Source organism: Pholcus phalangioides, unplaced genomic scaffold, assembly GCF_987345545.1.
Source record: "Pholcus phalangioides strain wild (caught in Gottingen) unplaced genomic scaffold, Ppha-v1.0 ptg000015l_1, whole genome shotgun sequence".
NCBI lineage: Eukaryota > Metazoa > Arthropoda > Arachnida > Araneae > Pholcidae > Pholcus > Pholcus phalangioides.
Window position 1 is genome coordinate 57501039 of NW_028301608.1, and position 14563 is coordinate 57515601.

The following is a 14563-nucleotide window of genomic DNA, read 5'->3' on the forward strand; positions in this document are numbered from 1 at the left end:
GGCGAAATTCAAACCATAAAAGGAGTTGCATTATCTTACGCATTACGAACGCATCTGGTTCCCTTCAATGAATGAAAGAGGAAAAGAAAGTAAATTCGCAAAACAACCTTGCTACTTCGCCATCAACGTTATACCATATCGTATCTAATTTAATTTGCTCCATACAGAAGCTCTTCTCACATCGTCTACCGAGAAAGAAGATCCACCATAAGATGGAGCTCAGTTAGTTTATTTAGGAATATTTTCGTGCAAAGCTCGCCATTAATTCCTGGAAATAAGCAGTTCCTGGTGCAGTATTTCAAGGTATTTTTTTTTCTTCTGAGAAAGAAACTGGATCGCGTGATCTGTAGCATTTTTTATTCAAGATTATTCCACTTTCTTTTTCCTTCCTCTTCTTGCAATGAAGAATAATAGAAAATAACACGTTTTACGGGAACTTTTAGGTTAGAAGAGAAACTATTTGGTTTTATTTTAAAAGTAAAATTGCAAGGAAATAGAAAAGAACAAAGTATGTGCAAGAGCCCCGTAATTTTCTCGGTAAGATTTTAATTAATTTGTTTGGAAAATTTATTCTATTTTAAAATGATTTCAGAGATTTTTTTGTGAGTAGGTTTTGGTAGTCTTCTCTTTTTACATTATGTTTGAGAGATTACTTCACCGCACAACAACTCCTTTCTTATCGCCATACTGCAATAATACTGCCGTTAACGAGATGGGTTAAAAATGAAGGCACCATTCATCGGTGGTTGCCTCAGGCACGTTAGGGAAAACATCACGTTAGATTTACAACATGCTAACGAACATTCCGGTTTGTACCAACTCGTTAGAAATTACGTAGAGGAATGTGTACGAGGTGCATGTACGGTTAAATAGTAGTAGTAGTGAATGATGCGAACAAATTTTCCGTAACTCATTTTGCCAGTATAAGCTGTAAAATAAAATTAAAGTATGGTCGATTTGGAGGACACAGTAGAACTTTGTGCATCTTTATATTTTCTTCAATTGTTTAACAATTCACTATTCAGTTACTGCATGTGCTGACCAGATAAAAACTGATAAAAAACAAAAAAAGAGAATGGCCATAGTAGAGTGCTCTAAATTTAAATTTTGCGAAAAACAATATTTCTGAAGTAAGCCTTATGCAGAATCCTATATTTTGAATGAAGAAGAAGAAATATATATAAACGTATTTTATCAAACTTCTATTACTAACCATTCCAAACGCATCCATATATTTCGACACGCATGCAGATTGTCCTTTCGTGAACACTATACGGTATGAATCGTAACTTCGTAGCGATTATGACGGGATCGATCTTTCTCTTGACAACAGTATAAGTATCACTGTTTCCATCAAATATCTGAAATTTAACATTCAGAAATTAACAAAATTGAGAAAAAAAAATAGATCTCTAGAATGTATTCGTGTTTGTCAATTTAATTATAAATTTCAGTTAAAGTGAGAAGTGAATGAATTACATTCCAGGCTACCAAAAATGCTTAAAAATGCTTTGTAATTTTGACCCTGCAAACTTTTCTACTCTTTTATCGGCAATATAGCACATGTTAGGGGATTTTGCCCTCATACATTATTAAAGAACAGTCTGTAATCTGATTGGAGTTTTGAAGTTCTCGTCTTAATGTTTGTTCATGGACGTTTCTATGCATAGATTAAGAGAAGATTTTTGAGGAGACTATAAAAGTGCTACACAACGGTAGATTTATATTTCACTCAAAATCACCTTCTCGTTATATTTTTAATTTCCTCACCAGTTTTTCTTTTCTGTCGGAAGTGTTTGATAACATCAGTATTTTGCGCTAACTACCTTTTGAAAGTTTAATGAAGTTTCACGTAAAGCTAATTTCTGTATAGTACAAAGATTTGTTGGGGGCGGGACTACTTTACAAGGTGAAACAACCAACTGAATTTTATTGATCAACTAATCAATTTGAATATTTTGCCTCGAAGTAAATGATGAAAAATTAATTTCATGCTGATATCAAAAACTTTAATTCAAAAAAGATGGCAACAACAGCATGGATTTTCCGGGCGCTGATGGTAATGCCACCACTCGACATAACGATAAAGGGTTCATTCAAGTATTACGTCAGCATCGATGGGGAGGAGGATTTGTGATTTGCTGACTTTTGATGACAAGGGGGGGGGGGGATTTGAATGTATCAACCATCCTTTATAAAATATAAAAATATGAAATATAATACTTAAAGACAACTTACTTGGTGTGCCAAAAACGATAAAAACCTTTCGCTAGTTTGTGAAGTCCCTTACAGAGCCACTTCAGTAATCGCTAAATGTTCTGTGTATCCAAGTGATCTGGAAATTTGTCTGGGCTGCTTAAGTGCTCTGGAACTGTGACACGCATCACTCAAGTGATCCGTAGTTATGCCGTGAATCACTTAGGTAATCTGAAAATGTGTCACGGGTCTGTTGAGTGATGTAGAACCGCACTGGGGCCTCTCAAGTGCTCTATAACTGTGCCACATGTCACTCAAGGGATCTCTAAATGTGCCACGGGCCACTTAATCGATATATTAAGGTGCCGCTTAGTTCAATTTTATAAAATTATGTTTGAGGGGACTGGTCACATCATATAACCCCAGTGCCACATTTCGTCCGTGGGTCAAGGGTTTACCATATATGTCTTAGAGGGTCGGTCACAATGAATTTCTTAAAGATAAATTTTGAGTTCTTAGCCTTCAAATAGCACTGAAATTAACAGAAATTTATAATAACATATAAAGGTATTTTCTTCCGAAATTTTAATATTTTTTTACACCAAAAAAATAAATTTTTATCGTCTGGGAGTAGGGTTCACAAGAGGAAGGAGGTCACAATTTTTTCTCAAGAAATTGCTGACGTAATACTTGAACGACCCCTAATCCCTCAACAACGATATTTTTCCTTTGTCCGCAGAACATCGCTGTATCGAGGTTTCACTGTATTAGTCAAAAATAGTCCTATATTGTTACATGAAGTAAAATAAGAATGGGGAGTAGAAAGAAATAAAAGTAACGATTGTATCACGTTCCTGTTTTATTTGAGCAGTAAAATGCGAACTGATTTACTGAAGAAGCGCGGCTATTATTTATCCTGATCAATTATTTATATCGTCTTTTGTACTAAATAGAGCAACATCTTTATTCGAGCTGGCTTCTATTTACCATTCTTCGGATCTTTTACGTCGAAGAGATTAACGACCCAGAAAAAAAAATCAATCCCACAGAGTCACAAGCACTAACATAAAATAAGTGATTCCTCTTCTCCCCATATACATGAGCCATTCTATGGTTCCGTGCGTTTTATGGATACTTTGACTGGACATCACATACAGTATCAGCTCCGAGTAGAAAGTGCCACATTAGCATAAGTTTTAGCTTTTATCTTATAAATAAATAAACCCGATCATAACAAAAATACCCATATGTGTCCTACATGGTAAATGAAGGGAGTGGTCAGCTTTTCGATCGGATTACTTTTGCGAAAACACCTATGATTTCTGTTGGTATAATAATTTTACTGTTTTTTATATTGACATGTGGCATAAAAAAAGTATTCTTTAATGCAGGGGGAGTCTTCAACTTTTCACAAATCCCGGTATAGAAAAAATCATGAATCCGAGGGCCGACAAGTCATTTTATTCATATTATATAAGTCATTCTGTGTCAAGTCATGTCTGGATTGTCTTAACGAGTGGGGTGAACGGGTCCAGGTCTCCGAGTCAAACACAGACGCTATTTATTCGAGAATTTTACATATATGTATTCTGATTTTTATTAAACTTCATTAATTCAAATTATTTTGTCAATTCTGGAAATGTTTCTCATTCGTTCTTGAAATATTTCTAATTTATTCTTGAAATATTTCTAATTTATTCTTGAAATATTTCTAATTTATTCTTGAAATATTTCTAATTTATTCTTGAAATATTTCTCATTTGTTCTCGAAATATTTCTCATTCATTCTGAGAATGTGTATTTCAACAATTCTGGACAAACATTTTATTTATTTTGGAAATATATTTTTCATTGATTTAAAAAAAAAATATGTTTATTTCAATAATTCTGAAAATATTTATCTCGTATTTCGGAAATGTTTGCTAAGACTAATTTTGAAATTGCTACTTTCACTAATATTGAAAACATAGTTTCATTGAAAGTTATTCTCTTCAGCATTCCCATAATTTCTGTAATTACGTGTGGTTTTCTTCGGTAAGCCAATGCGGAAATAAAGTTTCGAGGGTCACGTGTGGTCCGCGAACCATGAGTTGAAGGCCCCTGCTTTAGCGTTTATTTATTTAATGTGCATACTCTTGAATGGCAGGTGCAGCATTTACATCACAAATAAATGCAAAGGGGGAGGGAGGGGGAGGGGCACAAAAAAGTAGAATAAACAAGCAAAAGTAAAATAACCAAGTGAAATGTTTATGAATGTGAATGTGTATTAAAATATATGTAGGAACGTTACAATTAGAAATAGTAAAATATTTCGATTGCCAAGTTCTTATAAAAATCTCTTTTGAGAACTTATAAATCACCTAAACAAAGCATATTAGTTCCATCACGTTACGAGTATTGAATCAAAGCTAATAAATTCAAAATAAGAGCGAAAAAAAACTTTCCAAATGTCTTTTAGATAATTTTGGTAATGATAATGCGAAATAAATGTAAATGTTCAAATATAAACAAACATATTCAAAAATTGTTTCTTAACGAGCAAAGAAACGTTCGCGTGCTACAAACAAACAAAGAAAATGACGTACAAAATAGGAACATTTTAAACGAAATAATTTCAGGTTTAGCAAAATGCAAAGAGCTCATTAATTTTCTGGAGAATCCGTGCGGAAAATCTGTTCTAAACATCCGAAACTTTAAGAACTCGAACATGCATAAACATACAAAAAAACATTAAAAAAATGAATCCTTGTTCTAAAAGATAGACAAGCAAAAAAAGAAAATTTAGCCTTTTAAATACTAATTTTGTTTATGCGGATGCGGAACAAAAATTGTTTGCGTTCAAAACACATGAAAGAGTTCAACGGAGCGCAAATACCAAGAATGGTAATTAGTCAAATACATTAGCGAAGACAGAATGTTCTTCTTCATCCGAATGATTCCATTTTTCTTTTATTTCTACATCGTGCTCGGTGACATTATGGCGGTGATTCATTGAAATCATGAAGTCAATATCTTTTGCTTTCATGAGAATCTTGAAGCTTTGTTTAGCTAGATATTTCCATTTACTTGAATTCACTCTATTTCGATGCGACAATGAGAACCATCAGTAATGCAAATGAATGCATTTTCTCGTTGCATTTAACGAATATTATAATATTGGTGTATCATACATAAAACTCATTTGAGATTGCAGTAGCGGACAAAATGCCGCTATTGAATTTATAAAGATGTAAATGACATCGATAGATTTAGATGATCGAGTATGCACACAGGGGGAGTTGTTTCAGATATAATTTTCAACATTACAGGTGAAAATATCGGAAAATGCTGGTTTCCAGAAGTGTTTTCGATGAATGATAAATACTCCTGAAAATGTTTGAATAATTGTAATCCTAAATTGTGAGTATTCTGCTATGTATATACAGTATGATTACTTAATTCCCCTTGTCCCATTTTAATGGTGAACCGTTGATCCTTTATATATATATATATATATATATATATATATATGTATTGCGTACTTCCAATAAGAAAAATTATCCTAACCTGTAATACTAACATATGCCATTCGCGTTGCAAGCGATTGTATAGTTATTAAAATATAAAAAAGTTTACTTTTATATGGACACCCTGTCCTCAGAAGCCCAATTAAAAAGTTCGGAAAATCATAAAAATAAGGGAAATAAGCGTTATCCGTTACTAAAATGAGAATTTTTTTATGCAGATAATAGTTCCCAAATACATTTAAGTATTTTCAGAGCCTCTTTACACTTAAAAAGTGCTTTATTAGTAATTCAAACTTATTAAAAATATGTAATTCAATAACTTATAAATTAATAATAAAATAAAATAAAAACAAGTTAATAATTCAACTGAACCTGAAAATGTTATTTTGAAAATAATATACATTTAAAAATAAAATATAATATTTATAAATAGTTTCAATAATAAATTATCGATCATTCCCGATTGTTCCTGAAAAGTACTGCATAAAGTACTCTTTGAATGTTAATTAAATACATTTCACGCAATACATAATTTAGGAACAATCATGCAAAACTCATGCACGCTTTGCTGAACATACTCCGAGAAACACTGATGGATGCAAAGTGTGCGTTTTCAATAATTCTAATAACGTCACTGAAAATAATATCTGTGTATTTCTAAAATTATTTTATAAATACAGAGTTATTTTTAATAATAATAACCCAATTATATTTTTCGTTTTTTATAATAAAATGGGTTTTTTTTTTAATTTTCTTAATAAAATGAAAATAAAATATTACGGATCTCCTGGGAGTACGCGAGGACCACGTTATTATTATTATTATTTTTATGATGGGAAAAATACCCATTTGCATATAATATCGCATTTATGCCGTATTTCCTAGTCATTGAATTTAAAAAGTAACTATAGTGCATGGAACCTAAATTTTAATTTAACAATATTAAAAGTTTTTGTGTTCCTTGGACCCTTGAGGCTAAGACGAGGGCTGTTTATTGATTATAGTTCTTCTTTTCCAGTTGAAAACTCTCCAAGATCCCCCCAGGGGTCCGCGGACTCCAGATTAAAAATAAATGGTGTAGTTTTATTAAAAATAATGGTGGATACGAACGGGATTTGAAATATCTTCAAAATTCTAAAGAGAAGAACCACATTCTTAAGGCTCTATGCTGTGCGTTCAAACTAAATTAAATTCCAATTCTGTCATTCTGCCCATGAAAATATGAAGTATCGACTTGGATATTCATGGATTTTAGCTAATATACTAAACGAAACCAAGCCTAATTACTTGAAATAATCATGGAAAGTAAACGAATACAAAATGAAAATTCATACATGCTCCATGCTCCTATTTTTGAATCTTATCCATCTTGATAATCCTGGTCTCCAGTACTCCAGCATGTACTTCTCGGCGTACTCGAGACCTTGCCCGTTACCAAACCGACCCTGCGTGGCCACTTCTGTTATGGCGTGTAGTGAGTTCAAACTGATTTCCAAGTACTCGAGCACGTTCTCCGATATCTGTTTCTTAGGACACCATGCTCCACCATTGATTTCTTGGTTGAGTCTGGGGAGGAAAAAACAAATAACTTCAATACCGTTGTTGCCTGGTGAGTAGTTGATAGAGATAAAACGCGGAACATCATAAAGATATGGTCAATCTTGTGTGATTATGCAGTTACTTTATAAAAATCTCATCGTAAGTAAGTGATATATTATTTCCTGAATAAGCACCTTATATTGCAAAATTTTGGGAATTTTATATTTTGGAGCTCTTTTCTGTCAGGTGCGAAATATTTTTATTGTCTTCAAAGTAATTTCATGCCCTTAGAATTAAACACATTTTCACGAATTTGAAGAAAGCCATAGTACATTCAAGTTTGGACATTTGCATACCCCGGCACGTGGCATGTATGCTCTTGAGAAGGGGCGCACAATCCCAAGCTCATGGACCGCATTTGGGCAGCGAAGAGGCTCCACTTGATCCGTGAAAAATGTTCCGGTAGAAAAATATAAATACACTCAACACGATAAATGCGTCGGCTTACCGTATTACCATCATAAAAATACGGGAAATCGCGTTCCATACGGGTTACCACCAACTGTCGCCAAAAAAAACTGTCGAATGCAAGTTAAGTTGTCAATTACAGCCCCAAAAATTTTTCGAATTCGATAATTTATGTCATGAAAATAAGCTTAATTCTTGATCTCACAAATTCAAGTAAACCTAGTTGAAAATGGAGGAGAAAAACAGAACATTTTTTTAGGTAAAAGTTGAAATGGAAGGCCAAATTTATGGGAACGTCCAGTAAACTACAGGTCACTTTACTTTATACAAGTTTCTTTAGCGCGAGCGGAAAAACTATCGCATATCTGGCCCACGAACCGAAAATATTGTGCAGCCCTGCTTTAGAGGGAAGCCCATAGCATTGATTGCTCGTGGTCGAAAATTTATGGAGTGGGAAAACGATTTGGCATCCTAAGATAACATTAGATTGATAATTTTGTTCTACAAACTACCGTAACACTACTGTTACTAAGATAATTTGAAGCAAGGAAAAATATCGGTCAACCATTATATACATGGGTGCGACATAATTAGCACAATAAGCCTAACTAGCATTTACAAAAAGGTTAGAACCCGTTGTATCAGCGTTATAAAAACAAATTTTCATTTCAACTTCACACTATATATACTTCTCATTCGGAAGATAGATGACCTCATCAACAAGAACACATTGTATGACATGTCCGTTAAGCGATCAAATTTATGAGGAACCGCCCTTGATGAAAACTAACTTCACTCCATGGGTTGTTCTATCTCTAATACACTACGAATACGAATAAAGGAGTAATCCTACTTTTTAAAAAAGAGCAATAAGTAAACATCGGCGAAGCTTTCACGCTATTCTTTGATTTTCTCATGTCTTCACACCAAGAAAGCATATCGTTTTCCAATGTAAATGAAGACGAATGTAATGACACTCTTGTTTGGCATTACAAGTAGGACTTTTAAGAACTCTAAATAACATGAAAAGGTTTTAACGCACGTTAGAAGTCGTAAAATAATAAGTTCAATGAATTGACAAATCATGAAAGTATAAAAACAAAAACATTATCTTATTTCTCTAAAGCAAAAAACTGAATTTGTACCACAGTCGTCTCCTTCATACGTTACTTTTTTAGTTCTTCTTTAATATATGTTTTCGTTATTATTGTGCATGTTATCAAAGCTCGTTTATAATGAACCCGATTGTTTTTACGGTATGCATTTGATCTTCAAACACGAAAGTCTCTGAAAACTAAGCTGTTGTGCTCAATGAAAAAAATCAACTCTCTTCTTATTTTTCTCAACTTCTCAGCACAACGTATATACTTACCAGGGTTGGACAAATTTATTGCCCGACAATGCAGGGCATGTAAAAATTTTGAGCTGGCATGCATTTTTTCTATCACATATCCGACGCGGCCATAATACACTCTTCTGCAAAAATAACGACCCCCACCCCAAAAAAAATATTTTCCGATCATCTCGAAATTTCGTATGTAAATTCCCTTATACCAAGTTTGCAAAAATTTTCAAGCCCAATGAAAGTTACTTTTGACTGTTCTTTCCCAAATTTCCAATCAAATATCGCAGTGAATGCCGCGCTTATAAACATGGAATTCTTTTTGCTTGCCTCAGAAGAGACAGGAAAACTTCTTTCTAACTGGGTTTTTGAGGATAGGATATCCGTATAAACATTTTTTTTTGTAACTATACAGACCTTTGCAACATGAATGACGTATCTGAAATGAAAAAAAAGGGTTTCGGCACCAGATCTTGATGAAGGGTGTTCGCAGGATCGACTTTTGGCTTAGGGGAGGGCGCAAAAATTGTCTTCCCGAGAAATTTTGTGTTATCACCCTTCAAAAAGTATTTAAATTACACAGTGGATATATCTGCAACCGCCGACTTTAGAAGCATACATTCAGTTACAAAAAGGTTTCAAACGAAGTGCAGTTACTTAGTTTTACTTGGCACGTCGTCCTCGGGCCATTATCCAAGATAATGCCAGGCCCAATACGGCAAACATATCTCTTGACTGCCTCCGTACTATTGATACTCTTCCTTGGCCAGCAAGGTCACCGGACCCTTCGCCAATCGAACATGTTTGGGATAGTTTAAGCTGCCAGATTCGGACACCTCAAAATGTCGCAGATTTGGAGCACCAATTGATGAATGCCTCGCAAAATGTATCGCAAGATGAGATCAGGAATCTTTATCACTCCTTATATCGACGTATACAAGAATGCATCGCTGCCATGGGGGAAGGGAGGGGGGGTCACCAATTACTGATTTTTACATTCAATGTGCAATTGCTAGCCATTGATAGATTCCACGGCTCTGAATTTTTAATCATTTCATTATCTGTTTTTTTTCATTAAGGGTGATTCAAATGTTCCTTCGCACTGCTTAATAAATGCTTTATTTGGCAGCCATGATACAAATGTGTTGCTAGTGCATTATGATCTATTTTCACGGTCCCAGTATTTAGCATGTCGGTGCAGTCATGGACTCACATACTTCATGCAACTGGGCTATTCTGCGAAATTGAAAACTCACTTCAAGCGAAACTGTGTATCCTAATAACATTCAGGAACAGAAAAGACTCTTGTTTGCCTAAAAACGTAGAAATATATTTTTCCAAAAAAATTATACATTTTATGGCCCCATTATAATAGTATAGAAAGTGAAAAGGGATGAAAATTCTGCGAATGATTCTAAAATTGTAGAAAAATTCTCTTCAACACAAACATATTGGACTTTCTACTGCCACGTATCAAATGAAGCCTATGCTACGTCAAAAAATATTAAAGTAAAGTTGGTTGCAGTGTTTAACCCAGTATGCAGCATAAAAGCGAACAAAATTTGTTTATGATACTATATATTATTTGTTATTTTTATTTTGCATATTGTCATATATTTCATGTGTCATAATACCGGTTTATATATTTTTTATGTTTGTCGATGAATTACTTTTTGTAGCTATCGAAACACATAGCAACCAGTAATTAGGCACATAAAATTTACACCGGTATGTTACACCAAATGAAAATGAAAAAAAAAATCATGCCACATGTTATTGATTCTTATACTGCACATGGTTTTAAAACCAACAATAATTTCATTTTGGGAATTATAACACGTATAGTTTTGATTTTATTCAATAGGTGACAGCTGGAACCCCAGCTAAAAGCGGCGTCTCGTATTTATAATGGCAAAATGTAAAAATGTGAAGAAATAATAAGCCAGGATGTTATGAAATTTTCAACTTTTTCTTTTTTAACCGGCTTTAAATTTTTCTTTTTCCATTTATTCCGGCTCACGAAAATTTTCACTTAATTTCAGCGATCTACACTATCTACAATAAGAAAAAGATCGAAGGACACTGAAATTAATTGTACAAGGACCATGCTTTTAGTGTCAACATGTAATGTAATCTATTGCCTGCTATAAAAAAAAAGTCTAGTTTTTTTTCTTTTATTTTCTCAAAATTTCACGGCTTTTATCAGGATTTATCCCAGTTACTCAGTCGCATGATCTGGCTACCCTATCCTACGTCCACGCCTACCATGTTTCTCTTCCTAACCAGAACATGGGCCACCGCTCTGTCTCAACAAAGAGATATGACCAGTTGGTCCAAGACCTAGACCATGCTGGAAAAACTTAGCCGTGTCCCTCTCTTCGGGAGACCAGCAGCCGACCCCACTCTTCGTGATAACCCGCCGTCTCTCTCTGCGTCCCCCTATTTATTGCGTTTACAAAAATAAAGTAAAATACAAAAAGAAAACAAAAACGGCATTAAAATAAATAAGCACAAAAAATGAAGGAAAAAAAACCACAGTAAAAGGGTGGAAAATTTTCACATAATAAAACCCAAATATACACAGATATTAATATGTATAGTTATTTTCAGACAGGTGCGACAATTACCCATGTATATGTGGAAAAAGTTTGTTAAATGCACTATATGGTTATAAAGCAAAGCAATCATATTTTTAATTTAGACACGCACTAATCTTCGAACTTCATTGTCCGCCTTCTTCAACCATTAGTTCGTCTGAATCGGAGTCAGAAATTGCATCTATTGGAATGCTTTGTGACGGAGAAATCTCCCAATGGATTATTTTTACAGGGAATCAACTGTTCTTGATTGCTATCGATGAACTGGATAATATTTAGTAGCCTTTGTAGCTCTGGCTTGCCTTTAATTATTTGTTGTTTTTAGTCACAATCAGGTTTCCTTCTTCATTGCCATGAAAAACAAGTTTTTCGTAAATTTACATGATGTTGCGGATTGGAAGGTATTCCTCTCTTTACTACGCCTACCGTCCAGTCCCGTACCGTAAATCGACTGTGATTCTATAAGCGAGTTAATTGTAACTTGATGGCTTCTTTTCTGACGCCAAAAGCGCGAAAAATTGAAATTAGTGATTTGACGAATTTTGGATCTTTAATTGATGAGCACGTTTCTCTTGAATTATTGTATTTCATTCAAAAATTCTATTCGAAAAAATTATACCACTTTTGATATTTATTATGCAAAAATAAATGAATTTATTTATTTATTTATTTTTTAACTGCATAAATCTAGTGGAGCTGCTTTTTTTTTTTCGGGCATGAATAATATTAATTCCAGCATCTATTATTTATAATATATATAATCCATGTAAACATGCTGTGCTATAAAGCCATTACTTATATCATAGCCTTACTGCTATATTCTGCGACAACGTATAGACACGTACGGAATTTAGAGACCATAATATAGAGTTCATGTGAAAGTTTTGAATTTTAAGGCAATTTTTTTAAACAAACATATTTCTTATACAAACAGATAATCGTATTGAAATTATCAAAAAACAATTAATAATAAAGAAAACAAATATTACCTAGCGTTTTGTGGGCCGACGTTAACATTGTTGTGCGACGAACTAGCGTTGATTTTATCATCACTGATCTCACCGGAGTGCATGCCAAGTGCTTGGTTACATTGGTCTGAAATAATAATTGCAAACGTTAATGGTGAAAGGGGATATGGCCAAAAACATGATTTTCTTCGAAACATTCTAACAGTAGTAATATTAAGTATCGCCACAGAGAGCAACAGACCTACAAACTGTACAAATGTAATTCTATCACAACACATGACTCACTTGACTACTGAAATATAGATGGCAGCACTGAAAAATCAAACAGAACACTGCATACGCACTCAGACTGTTAGGTGCACACACAGTTACACCTCCGGCACAACTCACTAGGCAGTAAATCACCCGTAGATGGTGATAGAATTGAATTGTGCTCGGTTTGAAAGAAAGAAAATATAAATATTAAAGGGAAATTTGCGCAAGGGAATCAGGTTATGGAAACTTATTATCAGGAACATACAGACAATGATAATTATCACATTATTCAGTGCAAACAACTGCAATTGTTTATGCTGAATAAGTTTCAGTTTCCGATCTTAGATGTAGTAAATTGCATTTTCGAAACAGAAATACCATAGTTTAGTAGAATGTTGGCTAGGATCAGCCACTCTTATCATGCCTATCGGATTCGGAAAAGTTATGTCTGGAATTATTATTATATTTTTTTTTGTGATATCACAAAAATTCAAAAACAGGCACATACCGTAGTGTACTGAAATCTTTGTACAGTACATATAAAGAACTATTAGAGAGTCTTTTTTTCAATTATATGATATGGTTATAATATTCTAAGAATTAGTATTATTTTTATCGTCTACGTATATTGCTATATAGCGTGCCCTTAGAAAGGTGTTTTTCTTGGCCGTTGATTTTACACAAAACAGTTCCAGTTTAAGAAAGGTTTGAATACGGTAAATATTCTTATTATGAAATTATCAAATCATAAATCATATTTAAAAAAACACTAAAACTAAAATAAAATGTTGTAGGCCTAATTTCGGAAATTTCCAAAACTAAACAAGCTGTATATCAACGTATGACAAATAGTACTGGAGATGAAAAATTAAACCGTTGAGACGGAAATTCGTGAGATGTTCGAAAATTTAACAGCAAAATAATTAAATTCGTACTTGACGAAATAATCAGATATCAATTTTTTTGTACAGGTTTATGGTGTTGATTCCTGATTAATATTCCACTGTTATGAAAAATAAATAAATATATTTAAATTCGACTGATTTCTTGTTTGCAAATATGTTACAAAAATAATTTTATTCGTTAATTACCCTAAGATCAAAGGAATCTGATATCGATATTTTAGTGATCTATACGCATAGGGATATATAGGGATCGACATACACGAGCGGCCAAAGCCCGAATTTCGGAGATTGGCCGGATCAACTGGGCCATCCAATTCGCGAAGTGGCCAACTTTAGGCTTTGCAGTAACATGTATAAAAATCACAAGCTTCGTGTGAAATCAAATATCTCAATTTATGTCACACGGTGATGAAACAGCCCAATAGAAATAACCCATTATAACTTTTCTTTCTGAGACTTTTTCATTCGCAATACTACATCACCACACACCAACCTCCGGTCATATCGCCATATAGCAATTTCCAACCGATGGAGTTGGGTGGTATATGAAAGCGCCATCTATCGGTGGTTGACCCAGGCTCGGTATGTGAATAACTTGCTTTCGATGTTCCCCTGGATCGAACCTACGGATCCTGAGGGTAACATTTCTGATGGAAAACGAGCATTTTTTACCACTGCGCTACTCGGGTCGTAGGACAGTAGGACACTGGTATGGCCACTTTTATTTGACCAGACAGTATCTTATGACTCCAATCACACGCCTTTACCCTATCATAGCGATAACCTA

General features: G+C 34.0%; 1 protein-coding gene across 1 annotated transcript in view; it reads right to left on the reverse strand.

The window, feature by feature from the left end:
- Positions 1–14563, reverse strand: part of LOC149076288 (discoidin domain-containing receptor 2-like) — a 74949-nt gene that overhangs the window by 12117 nt on the left and 48269 nt on the right. Inside the window, exons 3-5 of the mRNA XM_089243845.1 lie at positions 12638–12743; positions 7037–7268; positions 1214–1361 (exon numbers count right to left, since the gene is read on the reverse strand). Of these exons, the coding sequence (XP_089099971.1) occupies positions 1214–1361; positions 7037–7268; positions 12638–12743 (486 nt within the window). The remainder of the gene's footprint in view (positions 1–1213; positions 1362–7036; positions 7269–12637; positions 12744–14563) is intronic.